Consider the following 22,014-nt stretch of genomic DNA (forward strand, 5'->3'; position numbering starts at 1 on the left):
ATTCACTCTCCAAAAGACCACAACGGCCAGTACTGCACCAAACCGAAGCCAGGAGGCAGGAACTTCCTCCAGGTCTTCCACATGCGTGCAGTATCTCAAGATTCTTTCCCAGGCCACAAACAGGGATCTGAATGGGAAGCAGGTCTGCCGGGATTAGAACCAGCACCTATATGGGATCCCGGTGCATTCAAGGCGAGGACTTTAGCCACTAGGTCACCGCGCCAGGCACTCAAAGGGGATTTACTTATATTCTATTCCTGGTTTTTTTTTTTTTTTTTTTTTTTTTTTTTTTTTTTTTTTACCCTATCCTTATACTTTTTTTTTACAGGTTCCATCTTCTGCCTCTATTACCCATCTGCTTGTGTACTCTGGTTTATTTTTCTTTTAAAATATGTTTATTTTTACTGGGAAGGCAGATTTACAGAGAGAACAATCTTCCATCCACTGGTTCACTCCCTAAATGGCCATAAACAGCCAGAGATGATCCAATCTGAACCCAGGAACCAAGAGCTTCCTCTATGCCTCCCATATAAGTGCAAGGTCCCAAGGCTTTAGGCCATCCTCCACTGCTTTTCCAGGCTACAAGCAGGGAATTGGATGGGAAGTAGAGCAGTCAGGACTCAAACCGGCACCTATATGGGATCCCAGTTCTTGAAGGGGGAAGGTTAGTCAATTGAACCACTATGTCAGGCCAATGGTGTACTCTTTCCATCAGAACCATTAACATTTAGTCATTCCAAATTGCCACTGTAATAATTCACATGTGTGTTGGTGGTCTTCAAACTGTGTTATTTCCTGTTTTCTGTTGTCCTTTGTGATTACTTATTTTGAAAGTCATACATGTTATATAGAGTAAGAGAAACTGATGAAAATACAGCTCTGCAGGGAGGATTTATAGTAATCGTGCTAAATATTTGCATTTCTTTGTTTGCTCTGGCTATAGGTGTAAGAGCCTTCAAACTGCCCTAGCACTCCTGTTTTCATTTCCAAGCTCGACGACTTTGGTGTTCTTAAGAACTCCCTGAGATACAATCCATGTCTAGCAGTTCTCGAAGCAGTATAGTCCACCGTTATCCTAAAATCCTTTTTATGGCCAAGGAAGGGGATATATTATTTAACATTACAATTAAGTCACTGTATTTTAGGCCCCTAGAATGCTATCTGGTTCACAGTTTCACACATTTCTGCTTGTGGTGATCCCCAAGAGTGGAAGGTTAGAGGATGTTGGAGGGTGAGCAGCCTGCTTCCTCCATGGCGCTGGGAGCTGCTCTTGTTTTCTCAGTCTAGGAAGTGGGATCAGTTACAGGCATATTTCACATGGATTGGTTTTCTGTCACAGCAAGGAGGGGATTTTTCTAGTATCTTCATCTGGAAAACTTGAGTTCTTGGACACAAAGGCTAGAAATTGTGGATGAGCCCCAGAAGTTTCTCACTCCCAGGCTGCGCTGGTCATGGTTCTTCAGAAAAACAGAACCAACAGGACATGTGTACAGTTAGAAAACTTTAACATTCAATACTTAATTTTCCACAATGGATAGAAAAGAGAGAGATCAATAGGAAAACAGAAGACTGAACAACACCACAAAACAAGAAGACCTAACTGCATCTATAGAAGACTCAAATAAGCAGCAGCAAAGCACATTCTCTTGCGTACATGTGGGAATTCTCTGGGAGAGATCATATGTAGGCAAAATAAATCTAAAAAATTCTAAGTATCTGAAAGTATACCATATATACCTGGCTACAATGAAATGAAATTAGAAGACAGTGACAGAAGGAAATTTGGTCAATTAGCAAACATGTAACAAATATTAAATATTTGAACGGTTAATATTAAAATAAAAATTTGCATGTCCCTATTTGTCCAGTAAAGACTAGTACTCTGGGGGCTGCTTTTATTTGTTTGTTTGTTTTTGTTTTTGTGTTGTCGGCTTGGCTTACCCTGAGAGAAAAACAAGTTCTGTTTTTATTTGAGTTATGGAGCAAGGATGGATGTGTGTTTCCCCAGGACTGTAGCCAGATTTTGTGAGAATGAATGTCCTGTTTAGTCATATGAGGATTTTTGGATGCACTTCATGTCTGTCCAGAGTAATTTTTAGGGATCCTGACAGGCAGAGTCTGGAATCTCATTCACAGAGAGAACACTGCCCAGGACATCCCCATCTAGACCCTGGAGAAGCTGTTTTGGGCTTTCCCAGCCATATTTTTAGCTGTCAAGACTGTTTTATTGTCCATGGATTCTGCCTTTTTTTTTCTAATGCTATAATATACTTTAAATAAGAAGACAAAAAGGTACCCTAAGGAACATTACAACACATTTTGAAGAAAATTTAAATAAAAAGAAACATGTAAGAGTTATATGATGGTTAAAAAGCAAATCTAAAAGAGAAATAATGTTGTAAATATTTTTAAGAAAGAAAACATGGACCTGCAACCCTGGCCCCTGTCTGGCTACTAGTGGTTTCCAATGAGCCAGAGAATTTTTGTTCTTCCTTCATGTCAGCTCAATAAACTGATTTTTAGTTCAAAAGAAAAAAAAATGACCTCAAGTCAAAAACCTAAACCTTTCACCTCAAAATGTATAAAACCACCACCAAACTCAAGCCAGGTAGAATAAAAAGTAGGGAGAATGGATATAAACTGGGCTCAAGGTATAAAAATAAAATGAAAAAGAAAATCACTTCTTCAAAAGCATTATATGCTTAACAATACTTCAGGTTAGACCAAGAAGGCTTGAATTACTAAAATCAAGATGAGAAATGGAACATTACTGGAGACTGTACAGAAATATAATAAAGTAAAAAGGAAATACTAAGAATAATTTTAGGCCAACCATGAAAAAAACAAATTCTTAAACAGATAAGAACCACTGAAACAGAACAAATCTGAAATATAACAAAAGAGCAGATGAATTAGTAAACAAACTTCTCCCCAAAGGACTAAGTTGAACTAAGTACTGAAAGAAGTATGTTTTTTATTTTGCTATTTTCTTTCACAACATTTCAAATAATGATATGGAGGAATATAAGAAGTTCAATAAGCACACACGGATTTAAGCAGTTTCAACATTTCGCCATGTTTGCCTCATTCGTGATTCTGTATATATACACACGCACAGAGGTATATACTGTGTTTAAAGCAGGTGCAGATCTATTATCACATAATGTGAAAATCATGGTAATCATAAATAAAATGAAATATAAAATGTAGGTTATTGTTTAACAGAATTTACAAATAGTATATACTATTACATACTAAATACGGCAACCACATTTTAATTATATATATTAAATTTCACATATGAGAGGAAACACAGTAGGTTGTCTTTCTACTGTAGCTGGGAATGTTTTCTTGAATTGTTTCTCAGATAATTCACTATTGGTTATGACAATACCACTGGTTTTGGCACACTGGGTATCTGGCTGCTTTGCCGAATGTCTTTATCAGTTTTGCTAGCTATTTGGTGGCATCTCTGGGCACTTTCTATATTACTCTAATACCAAAGCAACAATATCACAAGAAAGAAAAAGGTTCATGAATATGGAGGCAAAATTTCTCACAAAATATTAGCAAGCCAAATACAGTAAGAATTTCAAAGGACTACATATAATGAGAAATCAGGAATTATATTAGGGATGGAAAGTTGATATAACATACAAAATGAAATCAATGTAATAGTCTATATTAATAAAGTAAGGGACAAAAACAAAATGATCATTGCAGCAGATAAAGAAATAAGCATTTGATGAAAACCAGTACCTTTGTATGCTCAAAAAGACTCAGGCAACTAGAAAATTTTAAAATAATAAAAATCATCTGCACAAGAGAGGAAAAGAGTTGATAACATACTTATGAAACACTGATGTCAGGAGTAAGATAAGAGTGGCCCACTCTCCGCACTTCGGTAACACATTGGAGACACCAGCCGGGAAAACCAGAATCAAAACCAACAAGGAAATAAAATGTACAAATTTTCAAATAACACGTTCTTGTAAAATATCTGCATTGTGAAATATGTGAAATTTGCTGACTTCATATGAATAAAATGATTTAAAAGAAAAAAATATAAACCCACCCCCCAAAATTCTGAGGAATCCACATACATTGAAAATTATTTACAGTTAACAAGACTTCAGCAAAGCTGCAGAATATAAGCAATACATAAAACTTAGATGTGTTCCTAGACATCAAAACTAAAAATACAAAACAGTATTTGGGAAGCAATTTCACAGATAGAATACATGAAGCAATTTTGTTAAAGAAAACACCTAAAACTGACATAATGAACTATAAAACAGGTTTAGAGAAATGGCAAATCATCTTTTAAAAAAAAGTTAAAACAATCTAGAAAAGCAGGTACAAAATCAGAAAACTAATGATTCCTGATTTCTGAGCTACAAAATCTTCAGTCATTAAAATATTGTGGTGCTAGTTTAAAGGCAGGATGGAAAGATGATAGACAGGCAAAATTAGAGAACTAACACCTCCTGATTTCCAAACACAGCACAAAAGCTACAGTCAATAAAATACCGTGGCAGTGGTTCAAGGACAGTTGGTTTAAGGACAGTGTCTATGTGTGTGCAGAATTGAGAATCTAGAAATAAAACCACACATTTATAGTTGATTGATTTTTCTTGCCTAAGATGCTAAAGCAATTCAGTAGGGAAAAGAACAGGTTTTTTTTTTTTTTTTTTTTTTAACAAATACCATTGGGATAATCAGTTTTCTACAAGTTACTCCTCACTAGGGTATTGAGGATTTCTCTGCACACCCCTCCTAAGACTGTTCTGCACCTAAACTGTTGACATATGTCTTGTTAGAGTTATAAGCCAGTCTAGACTACCCGAAACAAAGCCAGGTTCAGCAAAATTATGCTTCAACGCTATAAAAGGCTAAATGTTATAATGAAAATAGACACAAGACATCTGAACAGTAATCTATAGCTATTTTAAGATGTATAGAACATGGTTGTATATAAACTAAAATTGAAATGTCAATGAAGTAGTCACAGGATGTGGTTCAGAACTTGCATTTTTTTTAACATACTGGTTACTCAATGCTATGCCAATTAATTCCATAACGTTATAAATTGTTGCTGATGTTATGTTGGGGCTTTTAATTGATCAGGATGATACTCTTCTGGCTCTACCTTCAGACCGGAGAAGGTCTCCCCAACAAGCCATTGAACTTATCTGGACAATAAGGTGCTGGACTTTATGCTTGGTATATGCTTGCAATGAAAGAATCTCAACTGAACTTGAACTGTGGTTATGCAACAAGGTGGAGGAATCCACCATGGGGGGAGGGTTAGGGGAAGGATGGGGGGAATCCCAGTACCTATAAAACTGTGTCACATAATACAATGTAATTAATAAAAAAACAATTAATTTGGAAGCCTTATGTCATACAAAGTTTAAAAAGAAATTCCAATTGAGTCTATAAACTTAATTGTAAAAGCCAAAGCAATAATACTCTTTAAAAACATAGACAAGAACTGCTGTGGGACTCCCATCAGGCATAAATAAATAAATAAATAAATAGTAATAAATAATCAGTAAAAAAGAAATTTTGCGATCTGATTATTTCTTAAATATGAAATCCTGTATACAGATAACCAAAGAAAACATAGCTAAAATTGAATTTCACAATTAACGCATTTTCATTAGCAAAGTGAAATGACAGCTTGCACAATTAATGCATTTGCAATCACAGATCTAATAGAGTTTATGTAGAATAAAATAATATTAAAACTTAGTAATAAAAAGGTAGCAAAAGTTTAAATGAAGAAAGCACTGCATATTTCTCCAAAGAAGACAAATTGCTAATAAGCAGATGAAAGGATGTTTATATTTGTTAGTCATTACTGACATGTCAGTCAGAACTCCAAGGAGATACCACTTTGCACACATTAGAATGAATGTCTTGAGAAAAACAGAAAAGTTTAGCAAATGTTCTGGGAATCATTATCCTGGTGTGAACAGGAACTCTTGAGCCACCCTAGATAACAATTTGGCTATTACTTACAATAATAAGCACAAGCTTACTATGCAGATATTAATATTAGCGTTATTTTCAACTGCTAAAAAAGTGACAACCACCAAAATCAACTGATCCATCCAATAACTAATGAATGGAAAAATAAAATGTGGTATTACATAATAATCAGAGAGACTATCAAACTAATGGAATTTTAATTAACATGGAGTCAATGAAGAAACCACAGTGAAATTAGAAAGTATTCTCAAGTGAGTAATAGCAAGCATGTAAAAAAAATGGAATGGAATGGAATATTGGCTACCAAAAAACAAACAAACAAAAAAAGATAAGGGCCAATTTGTGGCATAGCTCACTGAGTCTCTGCTTGCACTGCTGGAATTCCATATTGGAATGCTAGCTCCAGCTGCACCTGGACAGACAGCCAATGTCCCTGACACGTATGCGGGAGCCCCTGATCAACTTCTCGGCTTGAACAGCTGTTGGCAACCACAGACAAGTGAACCAGCCAATGAGAGCCCTGTCTTTCCCTCTCTGTCATATTCTCTACCTCTTCAAATAAATGCATTTTTAAAATCAAAATTTAAAAAGGATAAAGCAATACTATAACATCACTAAAATTTAGTATCATTAAGATTTCAACCACAAACACCACATTTGAGTAATGGCTTTCTATGAAATCACAGAATGATTACCTACAGTATGATAACAGTGGGTGCCTTAGAGCGGGGTAACTACAAGGTATGGTATGTCTATTTTGGGTTGATGAAATGTTATGAACATAGATATATTAAAAGCTGAACAATCTTATTACTGCACTAAAACCCACTAGGTAAATTTTATGATATATGAATTATATATATCTCAATAAAACTTTTTTAAATAAATAGGCTTAGCAGGTAGGTGGCCTCATTATATTTTTAAACATATTTTATTTTGTTTTATGTATAATTCCATAGGTGGCCTCATTATTAGCTTTTACTATCTCAACTAGATACATATGTCTCCATATTATAATTCAAAACATTTTAATGATTAAAGGACAGAGTAAATAATGCATAATAATTTTGCAGTTTTTCCTTTAAGTATAAAGAAGTTCAGAACAATATGGTTAATAAATATGATGTACTCAGATTTTTACAGACTGCTGGACCCTGTAATAATGGGGTATAAGTTCTACAGGTACAAACAGAATTACTAAAACTGGCTAAACGTCAAGTCTTAAGGAAACGTTATTAAATTTCCAATGACTCATATTATGTTCTCCAGCTGAGAAGAAATAAAGGTAGCTGTGAATAATCAGAGAGACTATCAAACTAATGGAATTTTAATTAACATGGAATCAATAAAGAAATCACAGTGAAATTAGAAAATATTCTCAAGTGAGTAATAGTAAGCATGTAAAAAAAATTGACATGTACCTAAAGTGGTGATTAGAGATAAATTTGCATCAAGTTAGAGAGATAAAGAAGGCTTAGAGGGTTAGAATTAAGATGCCGACTGAGGAGGAGATCCTGGCAACCACCGAACATCTATACTCACCCTTGTCCCCTACACAGAACTTTGGAAGGCAGATCAAACAGCACAGTACCTCACCTTGTTAAATTAAAGTCGCATTCATTTTCAAGCAGGAACAAGCTTCCATGCCACTCCCCCAACTCCAAAGAACCTGGTGCAGGGAGGCAGCTGCATTTAGGAGAGGACAACGAACCAAATCCCAGGGCCAGGTTCCTTGCAAAAACTCAACGGTGAACAAATGAAGAAATCAAGAAGCAAAGTAAAAATTACTTGGGGAAAAAATGAAAATGGAAACAAAAAATACCAAATCTTATGGGATACAGTGAAACTGGTACTAAGAAGAAAGCTTACAGCAATTAATGCTTATACGAAACACGCAAAGAGAGAGAGAATCTCACATAAAGATTTTATCACTGGAGTCATGACCAAGGTGTAGCACCCCGTACCACCAGCATCCATATACGGTGCTGGTCAAAATTCCAGCTGCTCCACTTCTCATCCAGCTTACAGCTTAGAAAAGCAGTGGAGGATGACATGAAAGCATTGCCCAGCAAGTTGGCACTAACTTTCAAGGCTGAAAGAAGAAATTTGGCAGTCAAGACAATTTTGAGGATTTCACTTGCATTTAGAGAAATAAATATGTAAATAAAAACAATTCAGCCTCCTACATGTTATTAAAATATGGGTTGTAATAAAATAATCGTCTACAAAGCATGTGCATTAAGAGAAAAAATTTTAAAAAGAATTGCTACTGTGAAAACTGGGAAAGCCACATAGAGAAGATGGCCAGATCTCTATTTTTCACCATTCACAAAATGAACATAAAAATGAATAAATACCTAAATATGAGACCTAAAACTGAAACTGTAAGACCAAAAATACAGGGAAAACAGTTCACCCTGAGTGGATAATGATTTTCTAGATAAGACTACCAAAACACAGGAATTAAAAGCAAAAAACAGACATACAGGAGTTCATCAAATAAATGACTCAGCAAAGGCAACAATCAACGGAGTGAGAGACAGCTTACTAGATGGAATAAAATATCTATAATCTACACATGTGACAAAGGGCTAATAGCAAATAAATGAAATCATTTAACTCAAAAATAGCTAATAGATTAAAGCAGACATTTTTCAGCAGAGGATGTACAAATGGGCAGCAGGTACAGAAAGAAAAATGTTCAACATGACTAATACTCAGGGGGATGCAAATCAAAACCACAATGAAGTATCCCTTTAGTCCAGTAGTTTGGTTATTATCAAAAAGACAAAAGACAGCCAGTGCATGTCATAGGTGGGAACAGTATGGAGGATCCACAGAAAACTAAAACTATCATACGGATCCAGCAATCTGACTCTTGAGTATACACACAAGAAAATACATTGGATGAAGTGACATTAGCATTTCCAAGTTTATTACAGCAGTATTCACAACAGCCAACAAATGAGGGCGAGAAACAAACTAACTAAATAAATAAATAAATAAATAAGCAGTTGAGGATGGCCCAAATCCTTGGGACCCTGCACCCGCGTGGGAGACCTGGAAGAAGCTCCAGGCTCCTAGCTTTGGATCAGCTCAGCTCTGGCCGTTGAAGTCACTTGGGCAGTGAATCAACGGACAGAAGATCTTCTCTGCCTCTCCTCTTCTCTGTATATCTGACTTTCCAATAAACATAAATAAATCTTTTTTAAAAATAATGATTGCCCTACAAATTAAAAAAAAAATCATCTAAATCAGAGCTTCCCTCTAAAAATTTAGGAAACAACCACTGCAGGAAAAAAAATTTTTTTTTCGTGAAATGTGATGAAAAGGGCGCAGTGGGATATCCTAGTGTCTAAAATCCTCACCTTGCATGCACCGGGGTCCCCTATGGGTAACAATTCATGTCCCAGCTGCTCTGCTTCCCATCAGTCCAGCTTATGGCCTGAGATAGCAGTAGAGGATGGTCCAAACCCTTGGGACCCTGCATCTGTGTGGGAGACCTAGAGGAGGCTCCTGCCTTCAGATGTGCTTAGCTCCAGCTATTGTGGCTATTTGGGGAGTGAACCAGCAGATGGAATATCTTTTTCTCTGTCTCTCCTTCTCTCTGTAAATCTGACTTTCCAATAAAAATATCTTTTTTTAAAAAGAGAGAGAAATGATGACATGAATTTAATCTGAAAGAAAGCAAGAAATGTGTAACATGGAAATACGATCCAACACACACATAAAATAGGAGTTACTGAAAAATAAAATTCAATAGAACTATGCTAAAAACAATAATTTAAGAAAAAAACTTTATCAGCAATAGACTTACAATATACCTGGGGTGGGGGATAGAAAACAGTCCAAAACAACAAACATGATGTATACTAGTACAATTAGAGACCCCCTTTCCAAAACACAGACTTTAAATAGACCAGGTAACTTACCAACGAAATTTGATTTTCAGTAAATTCTGACAGTAATACATTGTATCAGAGATAATCAGCAACATATTTAGGATAAATGGAGATAAATATTTGACATATTCACTTGGGAAGGCCATGCCATGTATGAGTGCCTCAGTTCAAGTCAAGGCTCCACTTCTAAGTTCAGTTTTCACCTAACGTGCACCCTGGGAGGTGACAGCTCAAATACTGATTCCTGGACACTCCTGTGGGGGACCCGGATGGAGCATCTGGCTCCTGGCTTTGGCCAAGCATAGCCCCTGCTGATGCCGCCCTTTGGATCTGAATCAGTGGCTACACTTCTCTGTTCAGCTGTCTCTGTCTGTCAAATAAAAATGAAATAAATAAAAATTTGGAAAAGTAGGTAAGTTAAGGAATGTTACAGCCTGCCAAACTACAGCTATAGAAGATAAATAAAAAATGTTATTTTGCAAGAAGTCAAGGCTATTTGTCCCCTGAGCCTCTTCTTAGGAATGGAACTCACAATAAGAATCCATATAAAGCTTTTTCAAAATTATTTTTATTAATATAGAGAGAACAAATTTGAAGTAGTTCATAGATACAATTCTAAGAAAACATACCTTCCTCCTTCCACAATCCTTCCTCCTTCCTTTTTTCATTTTTATGAATTTTTAAACTTATTTTATAATCATACTCAATACTCCGCTAAATAAAAGTTCAACGAGTGAAAACTGTATATTGCTGACAACATTTTACCCATACACACTTTTTTCCCATACACTATATATTAGCTACCACCAAAAGGTAATGAAATCAACGTATGAGAGTTACTTGGATCCCTATGTTTAAAGCAGCTAAATTCACAATAGTAAGATATGGAATCAACTCATGTGTCAATCAGTTTATGACTCGATACAGAAAATGTGGTAGGAACCAGTGCTGTGGGGCAGAGGGTTAACTGACTGCCTGCAGCGCTGGCATCCAAAAAGGGTGCTAGTTTGAGTCCCAGCTGTTCCACTTCGGATCCAACTTCCTGCTGCTACACCTGGGAAAGCAGTGAGGGCTGGCCCACATACTTGGGTATTGCACCCAGGTGGGAGACACAGAGGAGTCTCATAGCTCCTGGCTTCAGCCTGATCCAGTCTGGATATTGTGGTCATTTGAGGAGGGTAACAACACAGAAACAATTCTGCATCCTTCTCTCCATAATTTTGACTTTCAAGTATAAAAACAAATATATTTTTTAAAAATAGAATATGCATGAATGTATATATACATATATATACTTATATGTCTATTTATTCAATGGAATACTACTTAGCCATTAAAAATATAATAAAATCCTGACTTATGCAACAAAATTGTGCAATCAGAAACCATAAGCTTAGTGAAAAAAGTCAGATCTAAAAAGACAAATTATCACAAGTTTTCTCTGATTTGTGGTGTATAAAACTCTTAACCAGAAATGTAATGTAGACAATCCAGTTAAAAAAAAAATGAAAAACACAGGCTAAGGACTTGAATAATCATTCACAAAACAGGGTATCCAAGTGGCCAAGATACTTAAAACTTGCAAGATTAAGTCATTGGGAAGAGTAACTTGTCATCAGGAAATAGAAACATCAAAACAACTACCTGAAAAACTCCTCTGCTCTCAGAATGCCAAAATGAAAGGCAAGTGTGCATGCGGCACACACAGGCAATGCACGCAGACACAACCAGGGAAGCGGTGAGGGTGTGGAATATGATGAATTTTACAAGCACTGGTAGTGGGAATATAAATCACAAAAATCACATGAAACATTCTTTAGCATTGTTTACTAAAACTGGACGTATATACATCCTCTGCATAATTTCTCTGGCAAGCAGATATCCAAATACCAAGAACATGTGTGCAAACTGTTCATAGCACTTCTGTAAGAGACAAACCAGGAACAACCCAAATGTCCATCAACAGAGGAATGAGTACACAACAAAGTGCTGAAGAGCAGCAAGAATGAAGAACTAAGACTACAAAATTCTCTGAATTAAAAAGATGAGTCAAATAAGTTCTAAAAAAAAGTGAAACCACAGAATGTCATTTGTGACAAGTTCAAAACACATGATAGCACTAATCTTGCTTTTAGAAGATAAGGGTGTGCCAGACATGAGGGATTAATTACCATGATAGCTGCAAACTTTCTAGGGCTTCTGCAGAGCTAAGAATGTTTTGTTTCTTGTCTGGCAGATAGTTTACACACATAAATCTCTTGATTTTATGATGATTCATCAAGCTATTCTTAGGACTTGTATACATTCCATATGTGTATTATTACTTGAATACTAGTGAATTTTAAACACAGTACACAAATCATGTTAAATCTTAACCCAAAGTCACATAATCCACAACCCAGGACTAAACTTAGTGCTCCACATGACACTGGTGATAAATGCCTGCTTTTCAAACTACCCATTCAAAGAAAAACTCGAATACAAAAAGGATCTATTGTCATTATTTCTCAATTTTCAGGAATGCTTACTTGCCTTAGTTCAGAAAATATTCTCTTATTGGCATTCTCTAATATCAGATTTGACAAACCCAACCCAATTTTCCCCCTCAATTGACAATTACTACACAAATCAGCTTAGAAGCTCCTTCAGAGTCCATACCTCTCATTCCTGCTTCCTCAAGTTACAGTTCAGATTGAAATTCACTTGCAGTAAAATGAATTGCTTTATACCGGACCATGAACAACGCTTTTTCTATTTTGAAGATTATGAAATAATTATCATGAAACCACTCCTCACTGTCTCTTTAAAGAAAAATATCACTAAGAATGTTCACAGTTCAGCTTATCCTTGACAAACATTTGGCATGACTCAGGTCAAAAAGGAAGTTTATCAATTTGAAACAAAACTACTGACTGCCTTCAAATGTAGGCTACTTTTTAAATCTCTTCCCAGTAACAAATATTGCAAGTTTTAAGCACCTTGGTTGTTTTTCTTGCCCTGTTGTAAAAAGCCTTCAAGATAAAATCTTAGAACTAACATATAAATGTCTTTGATGAGCCTGATGTGATTTCAAGACATTTTTTACCCGGTCATGGATCTCATCGCAGTTTGAAGGTGAACACCAATCAGAATGGAATCTGTAGGCATGGAAAAAAAAGTGGTAACTTGTAGATAAATGGAGAAGAAAAAAACATTTATCTAAATTCTCAAATACCAGACATACAAAGTCCTATTTTATTGTACCTGTGGGATATCATACGTAAGATTAAAATAGCATATTTTCTTCCTTTGGTATAGGAAAAGGACTGATATAAATTTAGGTATTGATTCTGTTATATTGTTTAAGTCCTCACAGTAAGTTCAACAGTATTAATCATACAGGTTGCTAGGAATTTCAGACAACATGCATATACATCTAACCATTTCAATGCTTTAAATATATAACTTTTTAGAACTTTGTCTCCAAACAGGTTTTCAAAATAGGAAAGTAATTTCATGTACAACACTTTCTAAAATCAATTCTTATTCTTAAGTAATTTAATCAGGTTCTATTACAGAACAAATTTCTGCAAACAAAAAAGTTAGTTTGATGAAATGAAACAAAATGTAGACAGCAAAAGAAATACTTAGAATTTAATCATGTCCTTATTCTCTCACAATATAGAACACAGAAATTAAACCATCCCTTTGCAGTACATATGGTATCAATTCTCTAGTTTCTATTATGAGATAAATATATTTTTAAAAGTTATGTAGGAAAAACATGACTAAACAAGTCTGAGGGTTGGAATTAAATATGTCACAAAAGAAATCAAGCATCCATTCCTGTTGTATCTTTCTGAAATTTAAAGCTGGCATTAGTATACTTGAACACAATGTGTTTGCACAATGAGAACTTCCAGACATAATTATATTGCATCCATATAAAGTATACTATTATTGATAATTTCATCTTAAAGAAACAGGTAAAATGTTAATATGTTGTGTATATTTTTAGTTTTTTTTCTCTCCCAGTTGTTTCTTAAAAACTCCCACTGGTATATGTGTATTCAAAGTTTAGCTATTAGACAAGATAGATTATGTGGTTTACATAATCTACTCTCGAGGACACACAAGCAGTGAATTATCAGCTACATCCACATTTTGGTTTTCTACGTACATGCAGCACACCTAGGAAATCTGAGCTCCAGTTATGCACCTGCATGTGGACCTCTTCAAAGACTAGGGGGATCCACTAGTCTGTGCTGTGGCTTAAAGAATGCTGGCTGACCAATTTTTAACTACAGTTACAAAAAAATCAAAGCTTTAAGCTCATTTTAATTAATTTGCCAGCATGTCTTAGTCTAATTTTAGGAATAATTGTAAGGCCTAATACTTGTTTTAAATCATATGCTACTCTGCATATCTTAAGAAGAAAATTGCTTCTGAAATATGACAAAACACAACAGGTAATCAAAACTGAAACCATTTCATGATGTGGTGATTTTATTGGATCTATTTTATTTATTTTTTTCTTTTTAGGATTTATTTTTGGGAGAGCTGTAGGGAGAGGTAAAGACAGACCGAATCGTCCATCTATCAGTTTACTCCCTAAACTGGTAAGGCTGGAGCCATGACTAATTCAGGCCAGAAATTCCATCCTGGTCTTCTGCGTGGGCAGAAGTCTTAAACACTGGAGCCATTTTCCAGTGCTTTTCCAGGGATACTGACAGGGATGTGAACTAGAAGTGGAGCACCCAGGACCGGAGCTGTTGCTCTGAGATGGGATGCCATCATCACAGGTGGCTTAACCTTCTCTATCCCAATGCTAGCTTCTGCTGGTTTCTTCTTTTGTCTTTTTTAAAGAGCTCAAAGCAGAGCACCTTCACTGTAAACAAAGTAGCTCCTGCCCTCTGGACTCTGAATCTGCTTACTCTGAACCTGCTTACTTAGCCAGCTGGAGAGTGAACCAGGGGACAGAAGATTTTTCTGTCTCTCCTTCTCTCTATAAACATGCCTTTCCAATAAAAAATTAGGTATAATTTTTAAACAGCGTAACTGTTTTATGTGCTTATGTCAATATGATACCTTAGACATGACTCTAAAGAACTAAAAAGATGGTAATCAACATTCTGTATCTCAGATTTGGGGTCTCCAACATGCCTCTCTATGTTCACTGTGAATGCTAACAAAACCAATGAAGAAGACAACTACATTCAGAAGAGTAATGCTTTAACAGAGCAGCTAAACAAGTACACTCTTTCTCAACTCATTCGGTGTGAGATGACCTTTTGATACATTCTCTATAGTTAATTAAATCTTTAATTATGTCTGATGTGTGCTACTTAAATTGATTTCTTCTGTAAAGACAGATTGATTTCCAGGCCACTGTCAGTTTTTCAGATTTTCAATTAACAAAACTTTTTAAATTTGTGACACAGATAAGAGATTTCCAAAGTTTTTTTATTTTTTAAAAAAATGCAGAGGGATTCTTTGAAATTCTTATTATAGCAGAGAGCCAACTTTAGTCCCAAGACCATCTTTAGAGACAGAGAGAGCATTAATATGATTACGCTTCTCTTGTGAGAAGTTTGTGAGATGTAATTTGAGAAAAGTAGATATTATGTGACACCAACATATAAATCATTATGATTAAATGCAAATATGACTTAAGCTACATGTATACTAAGCCATATCTGTAATATTACTTCCCCCTATGAATCTTCAAAAAACATATCACATACTCTACCTTTCAGTTTAAAAAGACACAGTATTGAATCACATTTAAAGTGATTCAGATGTTTAGTAAACTTGCTCCTAAAAAAAAATGGGCTATGAAGATATATCTGTTACTATGTAACACGTGACATATTCCAAACAAACTATACCTTTTCAATTACTTCCCATGCATAATTGCTGTCTTCCCTTATATTAAGTGTGCAGAAGATTAGTACAAAAGTGGAGACTACAGCTCACCTATCCCTGAGAGAAGCTCGGTTTAGCACAGGGCTTGGTGAATGTTTTGGCATTGTTGAGGGTGCTGAGTGGACGAGTAAGGTCCTTGCTGAATGCTGGGGCTTGCCGCATGACCTGGAGCTAAGATACTCTTCACATCTTTCTAAAGAGTCATCAAACTCTCTCCCATGGGGTGTTCTGATAACCTGTTTTTAAAAAACATTAATATAAACCACATGTAAAAATCAACTACGAATAGAAATGCATACATTAATATTTCTATAGCATAATACAGAGTGGTACAATACATATGGTAACATTACACAAATATACATACAATATTTGTAAGCTTTTTAAGTTAATAAAATTTTTCTAAAAATAAGATTAAACACTAAATATGCATGAGTATTAATTCCGCATGTATACAAGTTACACATCGAACATGAAAGGCTTTTAAGATTTATTTGTATTCCTTGATTCCCTCCCCCGCAAAATGGCTGCATCAGCCTATGCTAGATTCAACAGGAGTTTGGAATTAGGAATTCTATATGGGTCTCCCAAATGGGTGGCAGGAGTCCAAAATGCTTAGGCCAACAGCTGCTGTCTACCCAGCTACATTAGCAGGGAGCAGGATTGGAAGCGAAACAACTGGGACTCAAACCATTACTCCTGTTACATATGGGCTGCAAGTGCCATAAGGGGCAGTTTTAACCCTCCATCCTAAAACACTCAGTCCAAATTGAAAGTCTTCTGAACAAAGGTAGGATTGATATAGCGGCATATAAAAGAAAGAACATACATGCATTGAATCAAATGATAGCCTAGTTTAGCAATGTGGTAAAGGAGAACTAAATATAAATTCCAGCTATAACATTCATTCATTACTGCATTTGTTCTGGTGTGGACAGAATATTCGCTGGGAACCTATTGAATATGTTAGCTAAAACTAAGATCTAGAGAGAAACAGGAAGTTAAACACATAATCTAGATGAGATGTAGAGCAGAGTGGTGCAGTGGAAGCGTGCTGTGCCCATAATCTAGATGAGATGATCTAAACAAAAAGATAACTCACAACAATATATGCTGAAGCACCTAAACTGTCACAATGGCGTATGGGAGATGTTACAGTACAGCATTTTAAACTTCTGCCTGGAATGCACACATCACATATTGGAGTTTCCAGGTTTGAGTCCTGGCTCCTTGGCTTCAACTCAGCTTTCAGTTAACGCATCCTGAGAGGCAGCAGAAGATCCATCAAGTTCTTAACCCACCTTGATAGAGACCTAGATCTAATTCCAGGATCCTGGCTTTAGTCTAGGACAGCCCTTGCAGTTCTAGATGTTTGAAACAATGAACCGATAGAAAATTCTTTCTCAGTGACAAGTGTTGTGGCTATCAAGCTAAGCCTCTGCTTTTGTTTTTTTTAATACATTTTATTATTATTGTTATTATTTTATAATACAGTTTCATATTCCCTTATCCCCTCTCCAGTAACCTCTCCCCCCCCCAGTTCCTCTATATCATTACTAACATAAAGTTCTTCATACTCAGTCATATGTCCATCATTGCGGGCATAGACACTGGCAGAGAGTCCAGAATCCTATTGTCTAGATATAGTAAACAGTTTCATTGTAAGTCCATCTTTGTCTGAAAGTAGAAACGCATACCACACTATATCCTCACATCTGAATGTTAGTCTCAATTTCGCAGCTACTGTACATCTCCTTAAATGAAAAGTCATGATTCAAAATCAACAATAGAAAGAAATTTACAATGCCATGAGGTTAAATGACATGTTACTAGATATGACAGTTTCCATTACACAGCTACTAAACATCTCGTTAAATGAAAAGTCATGATGTAAAATCAACAATAGAAAGAAAAATCGAAATTTACAATGCCATGAAGTTAAATGACATGTTACTAGATATGACAGTCTCCATTACACGGCTACTGTACATCCCCTTAAATGAAACGCCACAAAACAAAATCAACATCTGGAAGAAAAAAGAAATTAACAACATGAAGAAGTTGAATAACATGCTATTAAATGACTAATGTGTAGCTGAAGAAATGAAAATCAAGAACCTTCTTGAAGAAAATGATGCCACTTCATGATCTATGAGTCATTGAATGAGTTAATCAGAAGAGTTTTGAAGAGATGAAACAACAGAAAACAACAAAACCCATGCGATATAGTTTCCGCTGATTTTTGTTGAAGTGTGTCTCCTCCAGACAATAGCAGACAGGTTTTGTTTTTTAATCCAGTCTACTAATCTATGACGTTTGATTGAGCTTAAGTCATTTACATTCAGAGTTTAATATACATGGGTGTTACTTTGGTCCTGTCATTTTAGGAATGGGTTGTTCATTGATTTAGTCTTCTGTTGTCATTTTACTGGGATGTTCTTCACATTTGCCTTTGGTTTTGGTGGGTGCTATTCCTCTTTTCTGTCCAGAGAACATCTTGAAGTATCATTTGTAGGGCAGGTTTGGAAGAGGCAAATTCTTATAGCTTTTCTTTACTGTGGAAGAATTTTATTTCATTGTCAAAGACAAAAGAAAGCTTTGCTGGGTATGTTATCCTAGGCTGACAATTTTTTTCTTTTAGAATCTGGAATATGTCACTCCATTCTCTTCTTGCCTGTAGAGTTTCCTGTGAGAGATCTCCAGTGAGCTTAATTGGCATTCCTTTATATGTCAATTGTTTTTGTTCACGTGCACATTTAAGGATCTTTTCCTTATGTTCAATTGAAGAGAGCTTGATGATCATGTGTCTTGGTGAAGATCGCTTTTGATCAAGCCTGTTGGGAGTTCTCTGCCCCTCCTGGATGTTGTTTCCCAATTCTTTCTCCAGATTATGGAAATTTTCCCTTATTATTTCATTAATTACATTTGCAAACTCAGCTTCTCTTTCTGCACCTTCTGGGACTCCCATAACTCTTATATTTGGCTTCTTAATAGTGTCTTTCAATTCTTGAATACTTTTTTTGGCCTAATCCAGCTCTGCTTCCAGCTTTTTGTTTGCTTCCCCCTGATGACAGGAAATACCTTGCAATTCTGGGATTCTTTCTTCTGCTTTCTTCATTCTATTTTGGAGACTCTCCACTGTACTTTTAATTTGCTCTACTGTGTTCTTAATTTCTGATATACCAGCCTTGATTTGCTTTATTGCTTCCTTAAATTCTTTGAACTCTTGCATGAGCTTCTCATTGTTGATCAGAATCTTTAAAATGAGTTTTATGGATTCTGTGTCCCCCATTTTCTCGATGTCTTCCTCAGTTTGCTCCTTTGCAGGGGAGTCTTCGGTAATATTCATTGTGCCTTTGTCTCTTCTTTTGCTCTTGATCATTGTACTTCTTGTTAGCAGAGTCTTGAATTCCTTGGGGCAGGTTTCTAAGCTGTGTCACCCACAGGTCTACAATGCAATTTTACTTATTGAGGTTGGTACACAACTTTTTGCTTGCAGCTACTTGTGCCACAACCTGCAGCAAGTTCCAGGTCTGGATTTTTATGTTAGATTTCCACCATGGTCTCCGTAGCCCCATCTCTTGGCTCACCACTCTCCATCTCCTGTGATACCGTGCTGAGGCTGCACTGTTGTCACTGCAACCTTTCTCCTACTTCCGGTTGGAGCAGGTCCCAGGATAAGAGAGACACTAGGTGTCCTATATAATTAGCTTGTTGTTGGTGCTGATCTTGTCAGAACCTGTTGGACTTTAGGTTTGGGTGCCACATGGACTTATTTTGACCGGTAGGCTGCCAGAGTCAGTATTATTTTCCTGTGGGACCAATGCTATCATGGACCTCAGCAAGTTCTTGCGAGCTCAGCACATGCGCAGTTTATTGTTGTCCCCTGCAGTCCTGAAGCTATTGCCACAGTGCCCAAAATGGCGCCTGATATACAACCACTACAGTTCTTGATGTGCTGGTCGTCAGATCTGAGGGCTATCCAGACCTGTCCTGGGTGGAACCCGTAGAATGCCACGTCATTGCAGTTCACTGAGACAGAAATGAGCTCACTCCCAGCTCAGCGCATGCTCAGTCCCTTCCCTTGCCCTTTTCTCCTTTCGCAAAATGGCATCCAATTCAGTTCTAAGGAGCTGACTTGGCTGTGAAATCCACTCTGTTCTTGCACTGCCCATGTGAGATCTGTTGCTATGTCTCTGCTTCTGGTCAAATCAAATGGACCAGCAGAACGGACAATTCTTTGTCTGGGTTCACCACCCGAGCTCCCAGTGAAAGTCCCTTCCTAGCTGGTTGCTGGTGGAGTTCCGGATGCTGTTGGAGTTTAGTTTGCCGTGCTGGAGTATCAGTCTCTGCAACACCACACCGTTGTGTCTGCTGTTTCCTGTGTCGGTCAGTCTCCAGGTACCCCTCTGCTGTTGTTCTGTCCCTTCCTATTTCCTGAAATATGTCCTCTCTGCTTCATCCTGATTAAATGTTTTTCTGTCCGCATAAACGTGTCCTTACTCTATTTCACCATCTTGATTCTCCAAGCCTCTGCTTTTGATGTTGGCATTCCATATGGTCACCCGTTTAAGTCCTGATTGCCCCATTTCTGATTCAGCTCCCTGCTGATGCACCTGGGGGGGGGGGGGAGCAGTGGAGCTGGCCCAAGCACTTGGGCTCCTAAACCCATGAGGAAGACTTGGGAGAACCTTCAGGCTCCTGGCTTCAGAGCAACCCAACTGGCCTTTGTGAACCAGTGTATGGAAGATACCTGCTCTGTGTATGTGTGTGTGTGTGTGTGTGTGTGCGTGTGTGTCCCCTCCTCTCTCTATAACAATGCCATAAAAGTTCTACGTAAGTGAATAAGTAAATAAATAAATAATAAATCTGGGCTCGTCATGGTAGCGCAGTGGCTGAAGTCCTTGCCTTACATGTGCTGGGATCCCAAATCGGTGCCAGTTTCTAATCCCGGCAGACCCACTTCCCATCCAGTTCCCTGCTTGTGGCTTGGGAAAGCAGTCTATGATGGCCCAAAGCCTTGGGACCCTGCACCCATGTGGGAGACCAAGAAAAATCTCCTGGCTCCTAGCTTCAGCCATGGCCATTGCTGGGTAAGTGTTGGGGAGTGAACCAGCAAATGAAATATCTTTCTCTGTTTCTTCTTCTCTCTGTAAATCTGGCTTTCCAATAAGAAAACAAACAATTTTTTTTAAAAAAAACCTTCTTTCCTCCCATTTATTATTATTATTATTATTTTATGATACAGTTCCGTAATTCTGGGATTTCACTGACTTCCTCCCCATATTCCCTCCCCCCACACACTGGTTTCTCCTATATTATTACAATTGTATTGTCCTTCATAAACAATCCTAAGTCCATCATTGTGGGTATGGACAATGGCACAGTCCAGCAACCTATTTTCAAGATAAATTTAACAGTTTCATGGGGAGTACATCTTTGGTCTGGAAGTAGAGGTGCATATTGCATTGTATCCACACATCTGGATATGTTAGTCTCCATTACACAGTTACTATACGTCTCCTTAAATGAAAAGCCACAAAACAAACTCAACAACAGAAAGAAAAATAGAAGTTTACAATGCCATGAAGTTAAATTACATGTTGCTAGATATAACAGTCTCCATTTCACAGCTACTGTACATCCTCTTAAGTGAAAAGCCACAAAACAAAATCAACAACCAGAAGAAAAATAGAAATTTAAAATGCCATAAAGTTAAACAACATGCTACTCAATAACTAATGTGTTTCTGAATGAAAAAGAAAATAAAAATATCCTTGAAAAAAATGATGCAATTGTATGATATATGAGTCAGTGAATAATTTGAGAAAAAAAACTATTTTGAAGAAATGAAAATAAAAATAAAAGCATCAACATCCTTGAGATACAGCTTCCACTCATCTTTGTTGGACAGATTTATCTCCTGTAGACGGGTTTTTTTTTTTTTTTTAATCCAGTCTACTAATCTATGACGTTTGATGAGTTTAAGCTATCTAAATTCAAGATTAATATGAATAAGTTGTAATTTAGTCCTGTCATTTTAGCAATGGGTTGCTCATTGTTTTAGTCTTCTGTTATTATTTTACTGGGATATTCTTCACATTTATCTTTGGTTTTGTTTGGTGCTATTCCTTTACTCGGTCAAGAGAACATCTTTAAATATCGTTTGTAGGGCAGACCTGGAAAAGGCAAATTCTTTGAGCTTTTCTTTACT

General features: G+C 36.7%; 1 protein-coding gene across 3 annotated transcripts in view; it reads right to left on the minus strand.

The window, feature by feature from the left end:
• Nucleotides 1–22,014, minus strand: part of SPATA6 (spermatogenesis associated 6) — a 120,690-nt gene that overhangs the window by 13,399 nt on the left and 85,277 nt on the right. For 2 of the 3 annotated variants that reach the window (XM_058681321.1, XM_004598486.3), the window contains 2 exons: nt 15,852–16,036; nt 12,934–13,033 (listed from right to left, as the gene is read on the minus strand). In XM_058681321.1, coding sequence (XP_058537304.1) covers nt 12,934–13,033; nt 15,852–16,036 — 285 coding nt within the window. The remainder of the gene's footprint in view (nt 1–12,933; nt 13,034–15,851; nt 16,037–22,014) is intronic. The other variant, XM_012930721.2, reaches the window with a different exon arrangement.

This window comes from Ochotona princeps, chromosome 2 (genome assembly GCF_030435755.1).
Source record: "Ochotona princeps isolate mOchPri1 chromosome 2, mOchPri1.hap1, whole genome shotgun sequence".
Lineage (NCBI taxonomy): Eukaryota > Metazoa > Chordata > Mammalia > Lagomorpha > Ochotonidae > Ochotona > Ochotona princeps.